Below are 16507 nucleotides of genomic sequence, written 5' to 3'. Positions count from 1 at the left end.
TAAACAAAGGAACAAATTTGTAAAGGAAATGTGGGTCAGCCTATTTTTAAAAAGAGAAAGTGCAATGTGACAAAGAAGAATTAAGTCATTTGTGGCCTTTTCTTTCCTCCCCTATTTGCACCAGTTTTGTTTTTAATTCAATTCGTGAGTTTCCATCCTTAGAGGAGTATCTTTTTGCACAAGTTCCCACAAAGGTGGTATTAGAAGTCACAGTCCCCTAATGTTGGCCCAAAGTGACCCAGCCAGCTTTCGTGGCTAAGGCAAGACTAGAAGTCCCAAATTCCTGGTGAGTGACCCAAAATCCCCCATTCAGGTTTCGTTGCTAAGGTAGAACTAGAACTTCTCTATCTCCTGCTTTCTAGCCTGATGTCTTAACTGCTAGACCAAATTGGCTCTTTCAGATAAAAGAATTCCTCCAGTCATTGTGTTCAACAATTTAACCTTTTTAGCTGAATCTGTCTCCGTAGTTTATGCCTTGAACTGGACAACTGTTTTGTCTGAAATGTTATAGGGTTATCAGTCAATCTGAATAAAGTTGGAAGGGACCTTGGAGGTCTTCTAGTCCAACCTCCTGCTCAAGCAGGAGACTCCACAACAAGGGTTGGGCTAGAAGACCTCTGAGGTCCTTTCCAAGTCTGTTATTCTGAACCGAGCAAATCCTCCTCACCTCAGCTTGGATATTCTTCTTTCCCAAATAAAAGCAACAAACGAAACCCAAAGCCTTCGGGCTTTTTGCAGTCTCTTTTCTGACTTTTTCCCTAAGAGTCTGTAGAGATTCTCAGTCATCCAGGTCATGGGTGTCCCAAAGGTGCTTTTTTGGGGGGGAGGGGGGAGGCAACAGGACTTTGTTTCTTTTTTTCTTTTTGAAGATATTTCACTTCTCATCCAAGAAGCTTCTTCAACTCTGACAGGATATCCTTTCCTTCCCTCACTATTCTGTCAGAGCTGAAGAAGCTTCTTGGATGAGAAGTGAAACCTCTTCAAAGAAAAAAACAAGCAAGTTCAGTTGCCACACACACACACACACAAAAAGCACTTTTGCGACCTTTCTCCCAAAGCAAAGTCCAGTCACACCGGTGATATTTGGTTTGGTTTGATTCGGAGCTAAAAACTTTGCCCCCATCCCGGAGTCGGGAGCTGGACTACAGCTAGGGCTGGCGCGGGCACGCGCACGGAGGAGGAGGAGCCGCCGCCGCCGCCGCCTTCCCCTCACACTCCTCCCCCCCACGCGCCCCCGCGCGCCCCCGCTCGCCCCCCCTCTCCCCCACGCCAGAGTTCCGCCGCAGGGGGAAGGGACGAGGCGCGTGCGCCGGCCACTTCCTTGTTTTCCTCACGTGACCGCGAGGCGCGGCGGCGAAGCGAGAGGAGTGGGCGGGGCGCGTTGTAAATCCTCCTCCCTCTCTTCTCTTCTCTGTATCGTTCTGAAACAAAAACCCACCAGAGCGCGTGCGCCACTGAAAGTCTCAAGCGAACCCGAAGGAGGGCGCGCCTGCGCGTTTACGCCCGCGCTCTTTCTCGCTGACCGTCGTTCCCCCCTCCCCCCCCCACCCCACACACACTCCGGAGTAGTAGGCGGGGCAGGCGAGCAGGCAGGCAGACACGCGCGTGCGTTCTGCTGCCCCCACCCGCCCGCCCGCCCGCTGGCGGAGGCGGCTGCAGCAGGCGGCGCGGGAGCGCGCGGGGAGGAGGAGGGAGGAAGAGGCGCGTCTGGAGAGCGGGCGGACGGGCAGGCTCGGCGGTCTTGCTCGGGGGATTGCAGTCGGGGGTCTCCTTTCTCCTCCTCCTCCGCTGCTGTTGCTGATTCCCTCCCTTCGCCGGGTCCCTCCTCCACCCCCCACCCCCCGCTCCATCTTGGGGGGGCACAGCGGAGGGGCAGAGGGGGCGCCTGCGCAAGTTAGTAGTAGCTCTGGGCAGAAGGGGAGACCCTCCTGCAGCAAGGGTGGGGGTGGGGTCCGTCCCTTGCAGAGAAGCTCCGTTCCCTCTCCTGGTCCTTCTATCTAGTGGTGGTGGGTGGGGAGGGGGCGCGACCCTTAGCGATGGATTCCCTTATTTTTGGGGGGGGTGGGTGGGGGGGAAGGGGAGATGCCAAGGAACTGGTGTACCCCGGAAGGCGCGCGACCTCCCTCTCCGGGGCTGGAGAGGAGATCCTGGCGGAGCGCCCCTTCCTCTCCTGCCCATCCCACTCCTCTCCTTCCCAATTGCCTCCTTCCAGTGGCTTTCTGGAACTAGGAGGGATCCCTTTGCCATTTTTGCAAAAGGATGGGAGGGGGGCGGGCATGGCTGGACTTGGCACTGGGCTGGCAGCTTGTTGGCAAAGTCTGGGGAGATCTTTGGGGGGAGGGAATAGTTGGGGTGTGCCTGGGACGCACCTCCCTCCCCTTTGAGGGGATAGGGGCTCTGAGACAACCTGAGCAGCTCCTGCCGAGACTTTGGATGGTGGAAGAAGAGCTGGTCTTAGACAGTCGTGGCCCAGGGGAGATACCTCCCCCCCAACTCCTAGTTAGTATAATCTCTACCCGGAAGGGCATCCTGCTTCGCCTCTCTTTCCAGCAGGCTCCCACTGCAGTCAGGAGCCCAGCTGATCTCCTCTCCTTGATGCCCTGCCTTGTGTTTAATGCTCTCACTCTTCTCCTTGTCTCCCCTTTCTTCTCCTTGTGGCTTTTTGACTGTCCCCTTGGGGCAGGATCATGCCGGACCAGATCACTGTGTCGGAGTTTATTGTTGAGACGACGGAAGATTACAATTCCCCGACGACCTCCAGTTTTACCACCCGGCTACAGAACTGCAGGAACACCGTCACGCTGCTAGAAGAGGTACAGTACATCAGTGTTTGTCCTCTCCTTTTTGGCTGCGGGTGCTGCCTTGTGTTCTTCATGATTGTGACATCTGTGCTCTTGGGCGATAAGGGGGCTTCGGGGCTCCTGGCCCCTTTTGAAAGGCTCGGAGGCAGGAGAGGCTGCATGCTCTCTCTTCCATATCCTGCTATTTATTTTGCATTCATGATGACACTAGGGGCAACAGAGGCAGGATTGTTTGTCCATATAATTACGCAGAGGAAATGGTTGTATGGAATGAATGAAGCTTGGTGTAGCTTTGGCACAGGTGAAACAGTAAATAATTAGTGGCAAGGACAAGGAGTGGAGGAAATTGCTCACAAATGCGGAACCCCGGCAAAGGCACTGATGAGAAGTTGGAAGATGATGAAAGTAAGGGAAGATGCGGTGTGGTGGATTATCTTGTGGCAGTAGTAACATGCTCAATCTAATCCATCACCTCCCCCCCCCCCAAATTAAATGTCATGATTAACAAAGATATAGGTGTCATTCTTCACTTCTGCAAAATATATGTTTGGAATGGACTGTACAAATCTTGCAGACCAAAGACTGTTTTTCAAGCATGCATAGTAGAGGGTGTTTCTGTAAAATGAAGCAAAACTAATCCATTTCATTTTTCTATCATGTCATTATCCGTATTATTCCTTAAATCATTATCCCAGCATCTTACAGCCATTGGTTAAAAGGCTGTCGAATTAACCTAGTGTTTTTCTGGCATCGTTTAAATTATCGCTGGCAGAAAATGTTTTCTGGCCTTCTTGAAAGAGCTTTAATTCCTTGACACCACCGATTGCACTGATAATGCTTTTGCTTTAGGGACGATAAAATGACATTCTGAAAGATTGGTGGTAATTGTGTCTTTATTCAAAGAAACCTTGCTTAAAACCGTTCTAATGTTGTTAACTAATTGGGTAATAGAACCAAAGGATAAAATCCATTGCATACAAATGTCTTGTTGGAGGAATGGCATTGTTTCAGAATTGTAACTTTTTTACTGTGCTATGGCAGCTTGATAGTTTTTGCTGTGTAAGTACTGTTTTGCACAATTTCCCAAATAATGAATGTAGACAATTAAATGCTTCTATCGGCTGTTCATTCAGCTTAAGAGAACAGTCTATTACTAGGTCAGTTCGTGGGTTTGGTCCTGAATCCCTTTGGCTGGCTCTTCCAGGGGTTTTTTGGGTTCTGAATCAACAATCTTCACAGCTTCTTTTAAATCTTATGTCATCTTTCAAGCTTTCCTCTGAAAGGAGTTTAGTAAGATAAAAGAAAATCAGAGCTTTCCTTGTACTTTGACACTCCTGCTGCTACCATGGGTCTCTGGTTTTCTGATTCCCAAAAGATGTAGACGGGAGGAATTTACAAGTCATATGATTCTCTGTCATCTTGCCTGGATGAGGTGGGGTAGCAGCTGGAATCTGACAATTCAGGACTTTTTTTCCTGGGTGACCTTCAAGCTTTAATAAAGTGCCTTTGAGGATTGTTGTTGTTTAGCAAGTGATTTTAAATCCAGTTGCAACTGTGAAATACTAAGACAGTATGTTACTCAAATAAACACTTGCCAGACAAAATGTATTCACAGTGGCCTTCTGTGTTGGCTGCATCAATCTATGTTTCAATCTACTGTATGAAAAGTAACTCTTAGGGTATGACTAGATTTCTTTTTCATCAGAGTTTTGTATTGAGAAAGAAACTGCTACATTTTGACTAAAATGTGTTACAAAAGTATTTTCTTTAAGGCTGCGGTTTTAAGCATCTTGGGTAAAGTAAGATTCTTGAAATAAATTGGATACAATTATTATCTCAGCATATGTTCAAATCCTTGGGAATGTTCAGAACAGTGAAGTTAGAGATATTTTATTGTTTTTGAGAATGCTCAGAAATAGTGTTGGATTCAGCAGGGTTTTTAAGGCTAGACAACTTCAAGATGTGTGGACTACAATTCCCAGAATTTTCCATGCTGGCTACAGAATTCTGGGAATTGAAATCCATGTATTGTAAAGTAAGGACCAGGCCTTTGTGTTCTTTTTTCTTGGTAAGAAATACCAGTATTTTTTTTTTTTAAATATTTCATTTTCCCCACTAACAAGAAAATAAAAAGATGCATTTTCTTGTTTCTGTGTCATAACAAATTGAATGAAGGGAGAAAGAAAAGGAAATAATGAAATTCACTGGTTTTATTGAATGTCATTTTTTGTTGTTGTTTAAGTAGCAAGCCAGATTATTGATTGCTTGGTTATATAAAAACTTAATGATTTTCTGTAACATTTTAAGGACTTAATTTTTCTCTGCTGGAGAAAACTTTCAAAATGGCCAATTGTAAACTATTTAGTGAAATGTTTGAAGCGAAAATGGTTGCAGTTGATAAAATCCCTACTCTACGAATTATATTTTTGGGAATAATTACCAGTACTTTTTTTTTTTTTTTGAATAGTTCTACATCACTTGTTGAAAGATATTGGGGGAGAAAAAGCTATGTGCAAGTATTATGCTTATTTATTTATTAAATATGTATGTCACTCATCTTAACTGTCAAGTGACTTCACGCAACTTACAGCATCGTAAAACAGCAAGATAAAATATTAAAACTATTAAGTGATTATACAGCAATAATAATACACATAATTAAGCCAGGCAAAGATGGTTTTTTCCCCTCAGGTGCCCGTGTTTATATTCTGATATCACCAACTTTGTTTGGACATACTACTCAAATACCAAAGATTTTACCATGAATAAAGACAATGTTAAATTTGAATGGTGGACAGCGATGATGGTCTGTTCCACTATAGTTCTGCATTTTGAATACTGTTTACTCACATGATACAACATGGAGAAATGTGATGAGCATTTGTTCAAGATTTGTTCAAATCTTTCTGTATGATTCATTGAGATGTCTCAAACAAACAAAAAATTCCTATTGTCTCTAGTTTTTTCTTTCATTACTCTGGCAGCATTGACTTATTGGAAGTACAGGTAGTTGTCAACTTACAACAATTCATTTAGTGATGATTCAAAGTTACTAGTATTAAAAAAGTGACTTATGATCCGTTTTTTGCACCATTTCAGCATCCCCATAATCACATGCTCAAAATTCAGATGCTTGGCGACTGACTCATATTTATGACGGTTACAGTCCCAGGATCATGTGATCATTTTTTTAAACTATTACCATCTGGCAGATAGGATAATAAAAACAAGGACGAATAGCTAAAAAACAGCTTCTATCCCAGGGTAGTAACTCTATTGAATTCTACTGTATAGTGCAATATTAATGCAACATCAGGGGTTTTCAATTCAGTGTATAAAATTTGAAGAATTTGTGTTTATTTTCATGGTCATAATATACACTGAAGATGTTATTTAATTTCATTGTACGAGGTGCAGTGACAATAAAGTAAACTAAACTAAATCCTCATTTGCGACCTTCTGACAAGAAAATTCAATGGGAAAACCAGTTTCACTTAACAACCATGTTACTAATTTACCTACTGCAGTGATTCACTTAACAACTGTGGCAAGAAAAGTTGTCAACTGAGGTAAAACTCACTTAACAAATCTTTCACTTAGCAACAGAAATTTTGGGCTCAACTGTGGTTGCAAGTTGAGGCCTACCTGTATTTTGATGCTACTCTGATCTTGACCTAGAAATGAAGCATTTCAGAGCCTCAAGGAAGAAAGCTAGCATTTTGAATGGAACTGGATCCAAAATGGCTACCGTTTTTTGTCTATCTAAGTACATTTGGAACCAGTTCTCCGAAGCCTCTTCTGAACTTTTCCAGATGAGAGTTTATTAGCCAAGGCCACAATCCATTGTGTAGACCAGTGTTTTCAAAGTTGGCAACTTTATGCTGGGTGGATTTCAGCTTTCAGAATTCCCCAGCCATCCTAAAACCTGGGATAGACTTTTCATACACATCAACTAATGGGTGGCTATATAAATCAGATGGAGGATGACTGCATAAGTAATATGACCAGTTTCAGATTATTGGGAATGGGTATCCAGGAGATTGCTTTTAAATTGTGGCGTTGTGGTCTTAAGGATCCCTTGGACTGCAACAAGATCAAACCAGTCAAGGAATCAACCCTGTCTGTTCTTTGGAAGGACAGATCCTAAAGCTGAAGCTCAAATGCTTTGGCCACCTAATGAGATTCTTTGGAAAAGACTGTGATGTCGGAAAAGATGGAAAGCAAAAGGATAAGGTGATAGCAGAGGATGAGATGGTGAGACAGTGTTATTGACGCAATGAACATGAATTTGGACAAACTCTGGGAGATAGTGGAGGAGAGGAAGGCCTGGGGTGCTGTGGTCCATGGGATCGTGAAGAGCTGGACATGGCTTAGTGACTGAACAACAACAAAATCCAGAAGACCAGAAGGTTGTAATTGATAGATTGAGCCGTAGTGGCACAATGGTTAGAATGCAGTATTGCAGGCTAACTCTGCCCACTGCCAGCAGTTTGATCCTGACCGACTCAAGGTTGACTCAGCCTCCCATTCTTCTGAGGATGGTAAAATGAGGAGCCAGATAGTTGGTGGCAATATGCTAACTCTGTAAACCACTTAGAGAGGGCTGTAAAAGTACTATGAAGCAGTATGTAAGTCTAAGTGCTATTGCTGTAGCAGGCATTGCAGAGTTTGGCACTTGAAATGTTTTCCATTCCCCTAATGATAACTTAGCTCTCGGTCATGTGAACAGGAAGGAAGTATGGAGCAGAAACCAATATTCTGAGCTTTGCTGTGTCACCCAATGGAATGAATTGGAAGATTTTTATTTTTATTTTCCTTGTAGTCTCTATCCTGATCTAGTTTCTTTTTCTAATCTGACCTTTTTTTTCCTTTTCTTTTTTTTTTGCTGGCTTCTAACCCTTACCAGATTTGATCTGTGGTTATTTTGGACAGTTATGCTACCGATGGACATTTTACTTAACATTCTTTCTGGCATTCCATTGGGTTGGGAAGAAAAATCAAATAAGAATCTCTCCTTGCAGAAACCCAAAGCGTAGCATTCAAATTGTCAAAACAGAATAATGTAATATTTGTTTGACTCTATTTTCATCCCTGGTAATTATCATTAAGCAGTTTGACTATGTACATATGTATACCTATATATGTATATATTTGATTATATTATATTTGATTATATTATAGCTGATTGCAGTGTAAATATAATTTGTGGGAATCCTGCTGAATGCAATCAAGTGCCCTTTTAAGAGAATATCCTGTTTCATAAAAATGTCCAAACAGATGTTTCTGGAAAGTCTTATATATAAGATACAAAGACAGTAAACTTTTTAGCAGTTTTGGATAGCATCTGGTATTCCAAAGAGATCTAAAAGTAATGGTGAAATGCAGGTAGTCCTCCATTCAAATCCCAAAATTTTGTTGCTAAGTGAGACATTTGTTAAGTGAGTTTTGTTCAATTTTATGACCTTTCTTACCACAGTTGTTAAGTCAATCACTGCAGTTAAGTTAGTAACTCAGTTGTTAAGTGAATACCCCCACCCTCCATTTACTTTGCATGTCAGAATAGAATTCTTTATTGGCCAAGTATGATTGGACACACAAGGAATTTGTCTTGGTGCAATATTCTCAGTGTACATAAAAGAAAAGATACATTTGTCAAGAGTCAAGAATCATCAGGTACAACACTTAATAATAGTCATAGGGTACAATAAGCAATCAAATCATACTAGGAAACGGTCCATATAAATCATAAGGATACAAGTGACAAAGTTACAGTCCTACAGTCACAAATGGGAGGGGATGGGTGATAAGGAGTGAGGAGAAGATTAGTAGTAATAGTAGTGCAGACTTTGCAAATAGTTAGATAGTGTTGAGGGAATTGAAGGTCACAAATGGAAATCCCATGGCCCCAGACAGTGCAACCGTCATAAATATGAGTCAGTTGCCAACTGTTGGAATTTTGATCCCATGACCAAAAGTTTCCAGGGTTGAGAAATACTGTTTTAAAATCCATCCTCCTTTCTGAACAGTATCCGAATTCTGCATTGTATTCTGTAGTAACCTTAATTGAAAGGGATGGGGAGTCTTTGAGCCTTCAGATGTTGTAATTTCCACTCACCAATAGCTGTGCTTACCTGGTCCTGTTAAGAACTCTTGTTAGTAATATGTGGGGCAGCTACAAGTTCCTTATCTTAGTTGTACTGGTTGAGATTCAGCAGATGGCATCAAGAGTTCAAATTTCTGCATTACATTAAGCTCTAATGTGTGGTCTGTGTGATGGTTAATGAAAGATGAGGGCTCAGCTTTAAAACTTGTGGACTTCAACTCCCAGAATTCCTCAGGCAACCATGATCCCTGATTCAGAGTATCATAGAATATGAAATCTATCACTTGTTCCAAATTTGAGAAACGGTTGTGCAAATCAAGGCCTAATGTAGAATGTGAACTCAGGCATAGTTGTCCTTTGGAATTACCTAACCTACAAAAAAATGAAATGTGGTTTCCCAGGAATTTATTTGGTGAATATCATCTTTTAATCCTGGATTTAGATATGCTGTTCTTGTTGATTCTTTCTGATTCTTCAAATTTTGAGCTTCCCCAAACACAAAAAGCTTGCTGCTTTTTGTGTTCGGGGATTAAAAATAATTATTAACTATTTCTCATCAAATTTAAACATGGTAAGTTCTAGAACAGGGGTGTCCAACTCAAGATCTGGCCGCTGGAAACAGCGAAGGACCAACCGTGTTGCCTCTGCCAGTGAAAACAGAGATCAGGGTGGCCAACCGTCTCCCCACCCCGGGCTCCATTTTTGCTGGCAGAGCACTACAGGGGGCTGTCCCACCCAAAAACATAGCCAAGAGGGGGGCATCTGGACCACCACAGGTGCCTCAGACACGAGGGACATCGAGCTGGCCATACCTACCTGGCCACATCCCCCAGCTCCACAAGGTCAAAAACAACCCTGATGCGGCCCTCAATTAAATTGAGTTTGACACCCCTCTTCTAGAACAAAGAATAATATGGTTGGAAGGAACCTTGGAGGTCTTCTAAACCAACCTCTATCCATGGCAGGAGATCCTACACCATTCTGGACAAACCAGTCTCTTCTTGAAAGCCTCCAGTGATCTCTCCAACTTCTGGAGGCAAGCTGTTTGATTATTTGTTCTCAACTGTCAGTAAATTTCTCCTTAGTTCTAGGTTGCTTCTCTCTTTAATGCTCTTCTCTCTGTTACTTCTTGTCCTACCCTCGGGTGTTTTGAAGAATATGAATGAAGGCAAATACAGGTGTCCCAGGATAAGGTTGCAGGATCCAATCCGGGTCGATCACCGAGATCAGAGGTTTAGTCTTCTGAGCTTTCGGACTTGTGTTGGAGCCTATCCTCAGGGGACTTCTCTCTCATCAGAATGTGTCATATTCTGGACTTCCCTGAGTATGTATGAGCTCCAACACAAGTCCAAAAACTCAGAAGACTGAACTTCTGGTCGCAGTGACCATCCCAGATTGGATCTTGACCCCCTCTTCTCTGTGATAGCCCCTCAAGTACTGGAAAATTGCTATCATATCACTCCCAGTCCTTCTCTTCATTAGACTAGACATGCCTAGTTCCTTCAGTCGTTCATCATGTAGTTTAACCTCCAGACCCCTAATCTTCTTCGTTGCTCTTCTCTGCACTCTTTCTAGCGTCTCAACATCCTTTTTTGTATCACGGTAACCAGAATTGGACGCAGCATTCCAAGTATGGCTTCCCCAGTGCTTAAACATTTAAACAGGCTTTTAACTTGTAAATAAAGCAGGAGAGGAAAAATTTCCCATAAAATTAAATTTTGATGAAACGCTCTATTCTGTTGACAATAAAAGTCCTACTCTGTAGTTTTCTTTTTTTTTTTTGCTTTCTGCAATTTGTGACAAAAGAGAGAGGAAACAGGATGTTGTAGAAGTTGAAAACCTACTGTTGGTGTAATATCAAACAAATATTTTATACTAATTAAGTACTTCTTGATTCATTATTCTGGGGTGTGTCAACCATGCACACACAGTAATATAACCGGTGTTCAACTGCAGTTGCATGGAGTTACAGTTTTTAGGCAGTGAACAATGCATATGTGTATTCATATAAATATCATGTACAATCATTTTCTTTCTGGATATGCAACAATAGTTAATGCCTCATCATTAAGAGTTCTTCAGTATAAATTGCTTTGTTTTTTTCATGCACATTAGCACAATCCTTTTAGCGTGCTAAATGAAAATGATATCTTTCTTAAGCCAGTGTAGTTTGAATGTTTTAAGTGTGCAATGCCTCTAGGAAACAGAACCCAGTAGCCAATGCTATAGAATGGGTTTACATTGCACAATATTTATATACATTGGTTTTTGTGACTATGTTTGGTTGAGATTCGCTCTGAAATTTTGCGTTTAGAGGTCTGCTGTGTGCATGGGCCTGGTGCACGCATGTGCCTTTAATCACTAGACATGCTTGCTACAAATATTAGTCTTCAGATTCCATCACAGTGGGAAAATATAATACAAACTGGATTGAAATTCCACATGGACTTTGCTTGAGGATGTTGGCAGATATGATTATGCAGTTTGTCGTTGTAATTAATACCTTTATCCTACCATTGTAGAAGTGGCAGGAAGTAAAGCAAGATAGCCTATAAAAAATTATGAGTTGGCTCTTTGGCTTGAGACTTACAAGATGCGCAGGAGTAATGGGTTGATTTTTCCAGAGTTATGTGCTCATGTGATTATTTTCAAATAATTTATACCCTAAGCAATTAAGAGGGGCGTGATGGCTCAATGGTTAAAGGCGCTGAGTAGGTCAGCTGGAAAGCTGACAACCCAGGTTCAAGACTCCAGTGTCACACAACAGGATGAGCCCCTGTCCCTTCCTGCAGCTCCTGCCCACCTAGTAATTTGAAAGCATGCAAATGCGAGTAGATAAAAAGGTACTACTTCAGTGGGAAGGTGTTCTGTGTGCCTTCGTGTATAGCAAGGGTCTTCAAACTTGGCAAGTTTAAGACTTGTGGACTTCAACTCCCAGAATTCCTGAGCGAACATGACTGGAGGAAGAATTCTGGGAGTTGAAGTCCACAAGTCTTAAACTTGCTAAGTTTGAAAACCCTTGGTGTATAGTCCTGCTGACCACATGACCATGGAAGAGTCTTCGGAAATGCTGGCTCCCTTGGCCAAGTCGTGGTGATGAGTACCGCCCCCCTAGCATTAGACATGACTGGGTAGGGGAAGCCTTTACCTTTTTAAACAAGTAAGAAAATCATACCCTAATCAAGGAACTACCAAGAAGAAAATCACACTCTCACCAATGCTGGCAGGGCAACCTAATATATACATGTTAGGCTGCATTAACAAAGGGATAGAATCAAGATCACATGAAGTGTTAATGCTACTTTATAATGCCTTAATAAGAGCACCCTTGGTATATTGCATCCAGTTTTGGTCACCTTGATATAAAACAGATGTTGAGACTCTAAAAGGAGTTCAGAGAAGAGCAATAAAGATGATTAGGGTAGTGATCCCCAACCTTTTTTATGCCGCGGCCCGGTATCCCCAACCTTTTTTATGGCGCAGCCCGGTACTGGCATCAGCTGGGCGCCGCCATCTTGTTTTGATGAAAAAGTGCTTCCGGAAAAGCTCACCAGAAGCACCTTTTCATCAAAACAAGATGGCGGCGCCCAGCAAACCAGCGGCCCGGTAGGACTTGTTCCACGGACCGGTACTGGTCCGCGGACCGGTGGTTGGGGACCCCTGGATTAGGGGACCGGAGGCTAAAACATATAAAGAACGGTTGCAGGAATTGGGTATGTCTAGTTTAAAGGGGGGGGGGAAAGTGACATGATAGCAGTGTTCCAATATTTGAGGGGCTGCCACAAAGAAGAAGGGGTCAGCCTATTCTCCAAAGCACATAGGGGCAGGGCAAGAAGCACTGGGTGGAAATTAATCAATGGAGAAGCAACCTAGAACCAAGGCAAAATTTCTTGACTATTAGAACAATTAATCAGTGGAACAACTTGCCTCCAGAAGTTGTGAATGTTCCAAAACTGGAAGTTTTTAAGAAGAAATTGTCTGAACCATTTTCCTGAAATGTTATAGAATTTCCAGCCTGAAATGTTATAGAATTTCCAGCCTGAGCAGGGGGGTTGGACTAGAAGACCTTCAGGGTCCCTTCCAACTCTTGTTATTCTTTACTGTTCTAAATTGAAAGCAAAAGCCACTCCCTATCAGCACTGAAGACGATACTTAGTTGGGTAATGAAAAGTCTTCAAGAAAACAACTAAGCTCAAAGATCAAAAACTTCAGTCCTAAACTACACACACACATATATATTCTTCCTTATTAGCATTTTCCTTGCATTTTGGTGTTGGAAGGTACAGCCAAAAATGGGATCATAATACTTAGATGATTTTAAAAGGACTGCTTTTGTGTCACTGAGATTTAAATACAGCTATTTATAGTTAATTGTATATTTTTGATTATAACTCTTGATTCTAAAACCATAGCTTTGTTTTGAGGATTTGTTTGACGTTTGTTTATTTTTTTCCCCAAAGTGTAGATGTACGAGAAGAAAAGCAAAGCATAGCATTACTTGAACACAACATGCCTCCCCGCCCATGATCCTGGTTGAAGTCTTAAGTGAGGATTTAAGACTATGGGAAAACACACCCACACACACATACAGAGTCCTCAACGTACGACCACAATTGAGCCAAAATTTCTGTTGCCAAGCAAGACAGTCGTTAAGTGTGTTTTGCCCCATTTTACGACCTTTCTTGCTACAGTTGTTAAGTGAATCACTGCAGTTGTTAAGTCAGTAACACGGTTGTTAAGTGAATCTGGCTTCCCCATTGACTTTGCTTGTCAGAAGGTTGCAAAAAGTGATCACATGACCCTAGGACAATTGCAACCGTCATAAATACATGCCAGTTGACAAGCATCTAAATTTTGATCATGTGACCTTGGCAATGCTGCAGGAATTGTAAGTGTGAAAATGATCATCAGTCACTTTTTTCACTTTGAACAGTCACTTGACTGTTGTGACATTGTCACTTTGGACAGTCACTAAACAAACTGTTGTAACTCGAAGATTGCCTGTACACACACACACACACACACACACGAGAGAGACAGAGACGGGGAGAGAGAGAGAGAGAGAGAGAGAGAGGGGAGGAGGAGAGAGAGAGGACAGACGGAGAAAGAGAGGGAGAGAGAGAGAGAGAGAGAGAGGGAGAAGGAGGAGGAGAGAGACAGAGAGACACAGAGAGACAGGCGCAGAGATAGGAGAGACAGAGAAGAGGGAGGAGGAGAGAGAGACAGAGACGGAGAGAGAGAGGAGACAGAGAGAGAGAAGAGAGAGAGGAAGGGAGGAGAGAGAGAAAGAGAGATGGTGCCATATGAATAGCTTGAAACTCAGCATTTCTTTCCAAGTTTTGTTATATTGTCTGTGGTAGTGTTTTATTTTATCCTACTGCTTGTGGTCTAATGCTAAAAGAAAAATGTTAATGTTAATGCCCAATGAATGTTTAAGCAGAACATCCAGTTATTGTTAGGACAGAAAACAATTTGCTGCAAAATAAAACTCAGTGTAACTAGGCCAGCATATCTGTAGTTGTTTTTTTGGTTTTTTTTAAGAGAATGATTCACAATAATGGCAACAAATAGATGTGGGGGACGATTGCTAAGTCACATTATAGTTATAATTAAGTCCCAGAAGCTGCTTGGACATGAATTTCCAATCTGAGTAGATAGCCACCAGCTGAATACTTTTGTGTTTCTTCTTATCCTACAAACCCCAGATGACCTTTTGGAGAATTACTCTGTTTTTTTCCTTTACACAACTGGAATTTCCCTCTCCTTTCGAATCTGGCTTTTGGAATTTTTTTTTAAATGAACACCAGAACTCTTCTGTAATTTGCTTTGCAAAGAAAAAACAAAACTGCATAATTATTTCCTAGAACTGAATGGCTTAAGCAGGAGTTCTCACAAAGGACACTCCACTGTGACTGATTTCCAATGAATTTGTTCAAAATTGGGCTGAGTCAAATAGAAGAAGTAGGGAAAATGTAGGCCACTGGCTCCAACCTTAATGTCCTTCAGATCTGTGGATTTTAGTTGCAGAATGCCAAGCCGCTGAGATATTTTGGACATTGATCTAGGGTTGGAATAGGTTAATGTCGTGCTATTTAAGAACTGAACCAGGCGCAGCATTATAAATAGTGAAAGGATATTGAAAAAACTTAGTTTGGGTTAGAATATCTTTTGTGGGGTCCTTGGTGCTCTCTGATGTTGGTTGTTTTCTGGCAGACTTTTCATTGCCAAGCTAGGAAACTTCTTCAGAGCACTTCAGAAGATTCAGTGCATCTGAAGTGGCTGAAGATGTTACCTAGTTGGGTAGTGAAACATTTGCAAGAAAACATCTACTTTGTTTCCTGGAAAATACGACCTACCCTGAAAGGAAGTCCTAGCTTGATTTTTACACATGCGCCCAATATTAGCCCTACCCCCCAAAATAAGCCCTGATTAAGATCCCACTCACTCTAGAGTGCACGGGTAAAAATTAAGCTAGGGTGAGGATGGGGGTGTGGAGCTGCCCTACTACTTACCATTGGACAGTTGTAGCCAGGCCTTGGACATCCCAATGCCCATTTCTTCTTGAGCCGACAAGACCGGCAAGGCTTTTCTGAAGGCCTCTATAGCTGATTCAGCTCTGTTATCCACTACAGAGGCCTTCAGAAAAGCCTTGCCGGCTGCAGAAGAAGAAGTTCCTGAAGGCCTCTGACAGCAAAAAGGAGGCCTAGGACGACGGGCACAAGTGAGGTTAGTCAGTGGATGACTTCCCCTGAAAATAAGACCTGGCGCCATTTTTTTGGTGGCAAAAAATATAAGGCAGAGTCTTATTTTCGGGAAACACGGTAAACTCAGAGAGCACCAAAGGACCCTCAGTTCAACCCTAAGCTACAACTATTCTCTTCTTTTGGTATATATCCATGATGGCAAACCTATGGCACGCGTGCCACAGGTGGCAAACACAGAGCCCTTTGTGCAGGCACGCGAACCCTAGCCAAACTTACCTGCACTGCATATGCACGCGCCTCCCAGCTGATTTTTGGAAGTATTCCTGGAAGTGCTGAAATGGGCCTGTTTTTCAGCCTCCTGAGGCTGCAGAGGCTTCCCTGGAGCCCTGGGAGGGCGAAAACGGCTTCCCCCAGGCTCCAGGGGCCCTCCGGAGGCTGAAAATGGGCACTTCCGGTATTTCTGGAAGGCCCGTTTTTCGGCCTGCCGAGGCTGCTGAGGCTTTCTTCAAGCATCCAGGAGGGTGAAAAAGGCCTCAAATGGGCCAAAAATTAGCTGGGAGGCGCACGCATGCACAGTGCAGGTAAGGGGCATTGCATGTGCAGTGGGGGCGGGGCGCATTGCATTGTGGGTTCCGGTGCGTGCAGCTATCAGCACACCGTAACAAAAAGGTTCACCATCACTGGTATATATCTTTTACCTTCCTACTTGGTTTGAAATTATAAAGCAAATGCTGTAAGACATAACAGTGTGATGAACGCAAGTCTTTATTTTCCTTTTCTTACCAAAGCTACCAAAAAAGGAGATTGCTTCTGTTTTCCACTAAACACAGTCTGTTTTGGCTAAGCCAGGGCAAACTGTAACGATATGAAAAGGAACACATCCTGAGCTTGTTGGAGGA

The 16507-nt window shown here is 42.8% G+C and overlaps 1 protein-coding gene across 4 annotated transcripts in view; it reads left to right on the top strand.

Moving 5' to 3' along the window:
- Window positions 1–16507, top strand: part of ASAP1 (ArfGAP with SH3 domain, ankyrin repeat and PH domain 1) — a 189093-nt gene that overhangs the window by 68945 nt on the left and 103641 nt on the right. For 2 of the 4 annotated variants that reach the window (XM_087962199.1, XM_026688707.2), the window contains exons 1-2: window positions 1563–1893; window positions 2684–2813. In XM_087962199.1, the coding sequence (XP_087818325.1) occupies window positions 2688–2813 (126 nt within the window). In that variant the 5' untranslated portion in view covers window positions 1563–1893; window positions 2684–2687. Of the gene's footprint in view, window positions 1–1562; window positions 1894–2683; window positions 2814–16507 lie in introns of those variants that run through there. The other 2 variants (XM_087962198.1, XM_087962197.1) reach the window with 1 other exon arrangement.

Source organism: Notechis scutatus, chromosome 3 (assembly GCF_049901735.1).
Source record: "Notechis scutatus isolate UNSWTSFEM ecotype Mainland chromosome 3, rNotScu1.2, whole genome shotgun sequence".
Taxonomy (NCBI): domain Eukaryota; kingdom Metazoa; phylum Chordata; class Lepidosauria; order Squamata; family Elapidae; genus Notechis; species Notechis scutatus.
The sequence above is the reverse complement of the archived record's forward strand: the minus strand, read 5'-3'. Positions and strand labels throughout refer to the sequence as shown.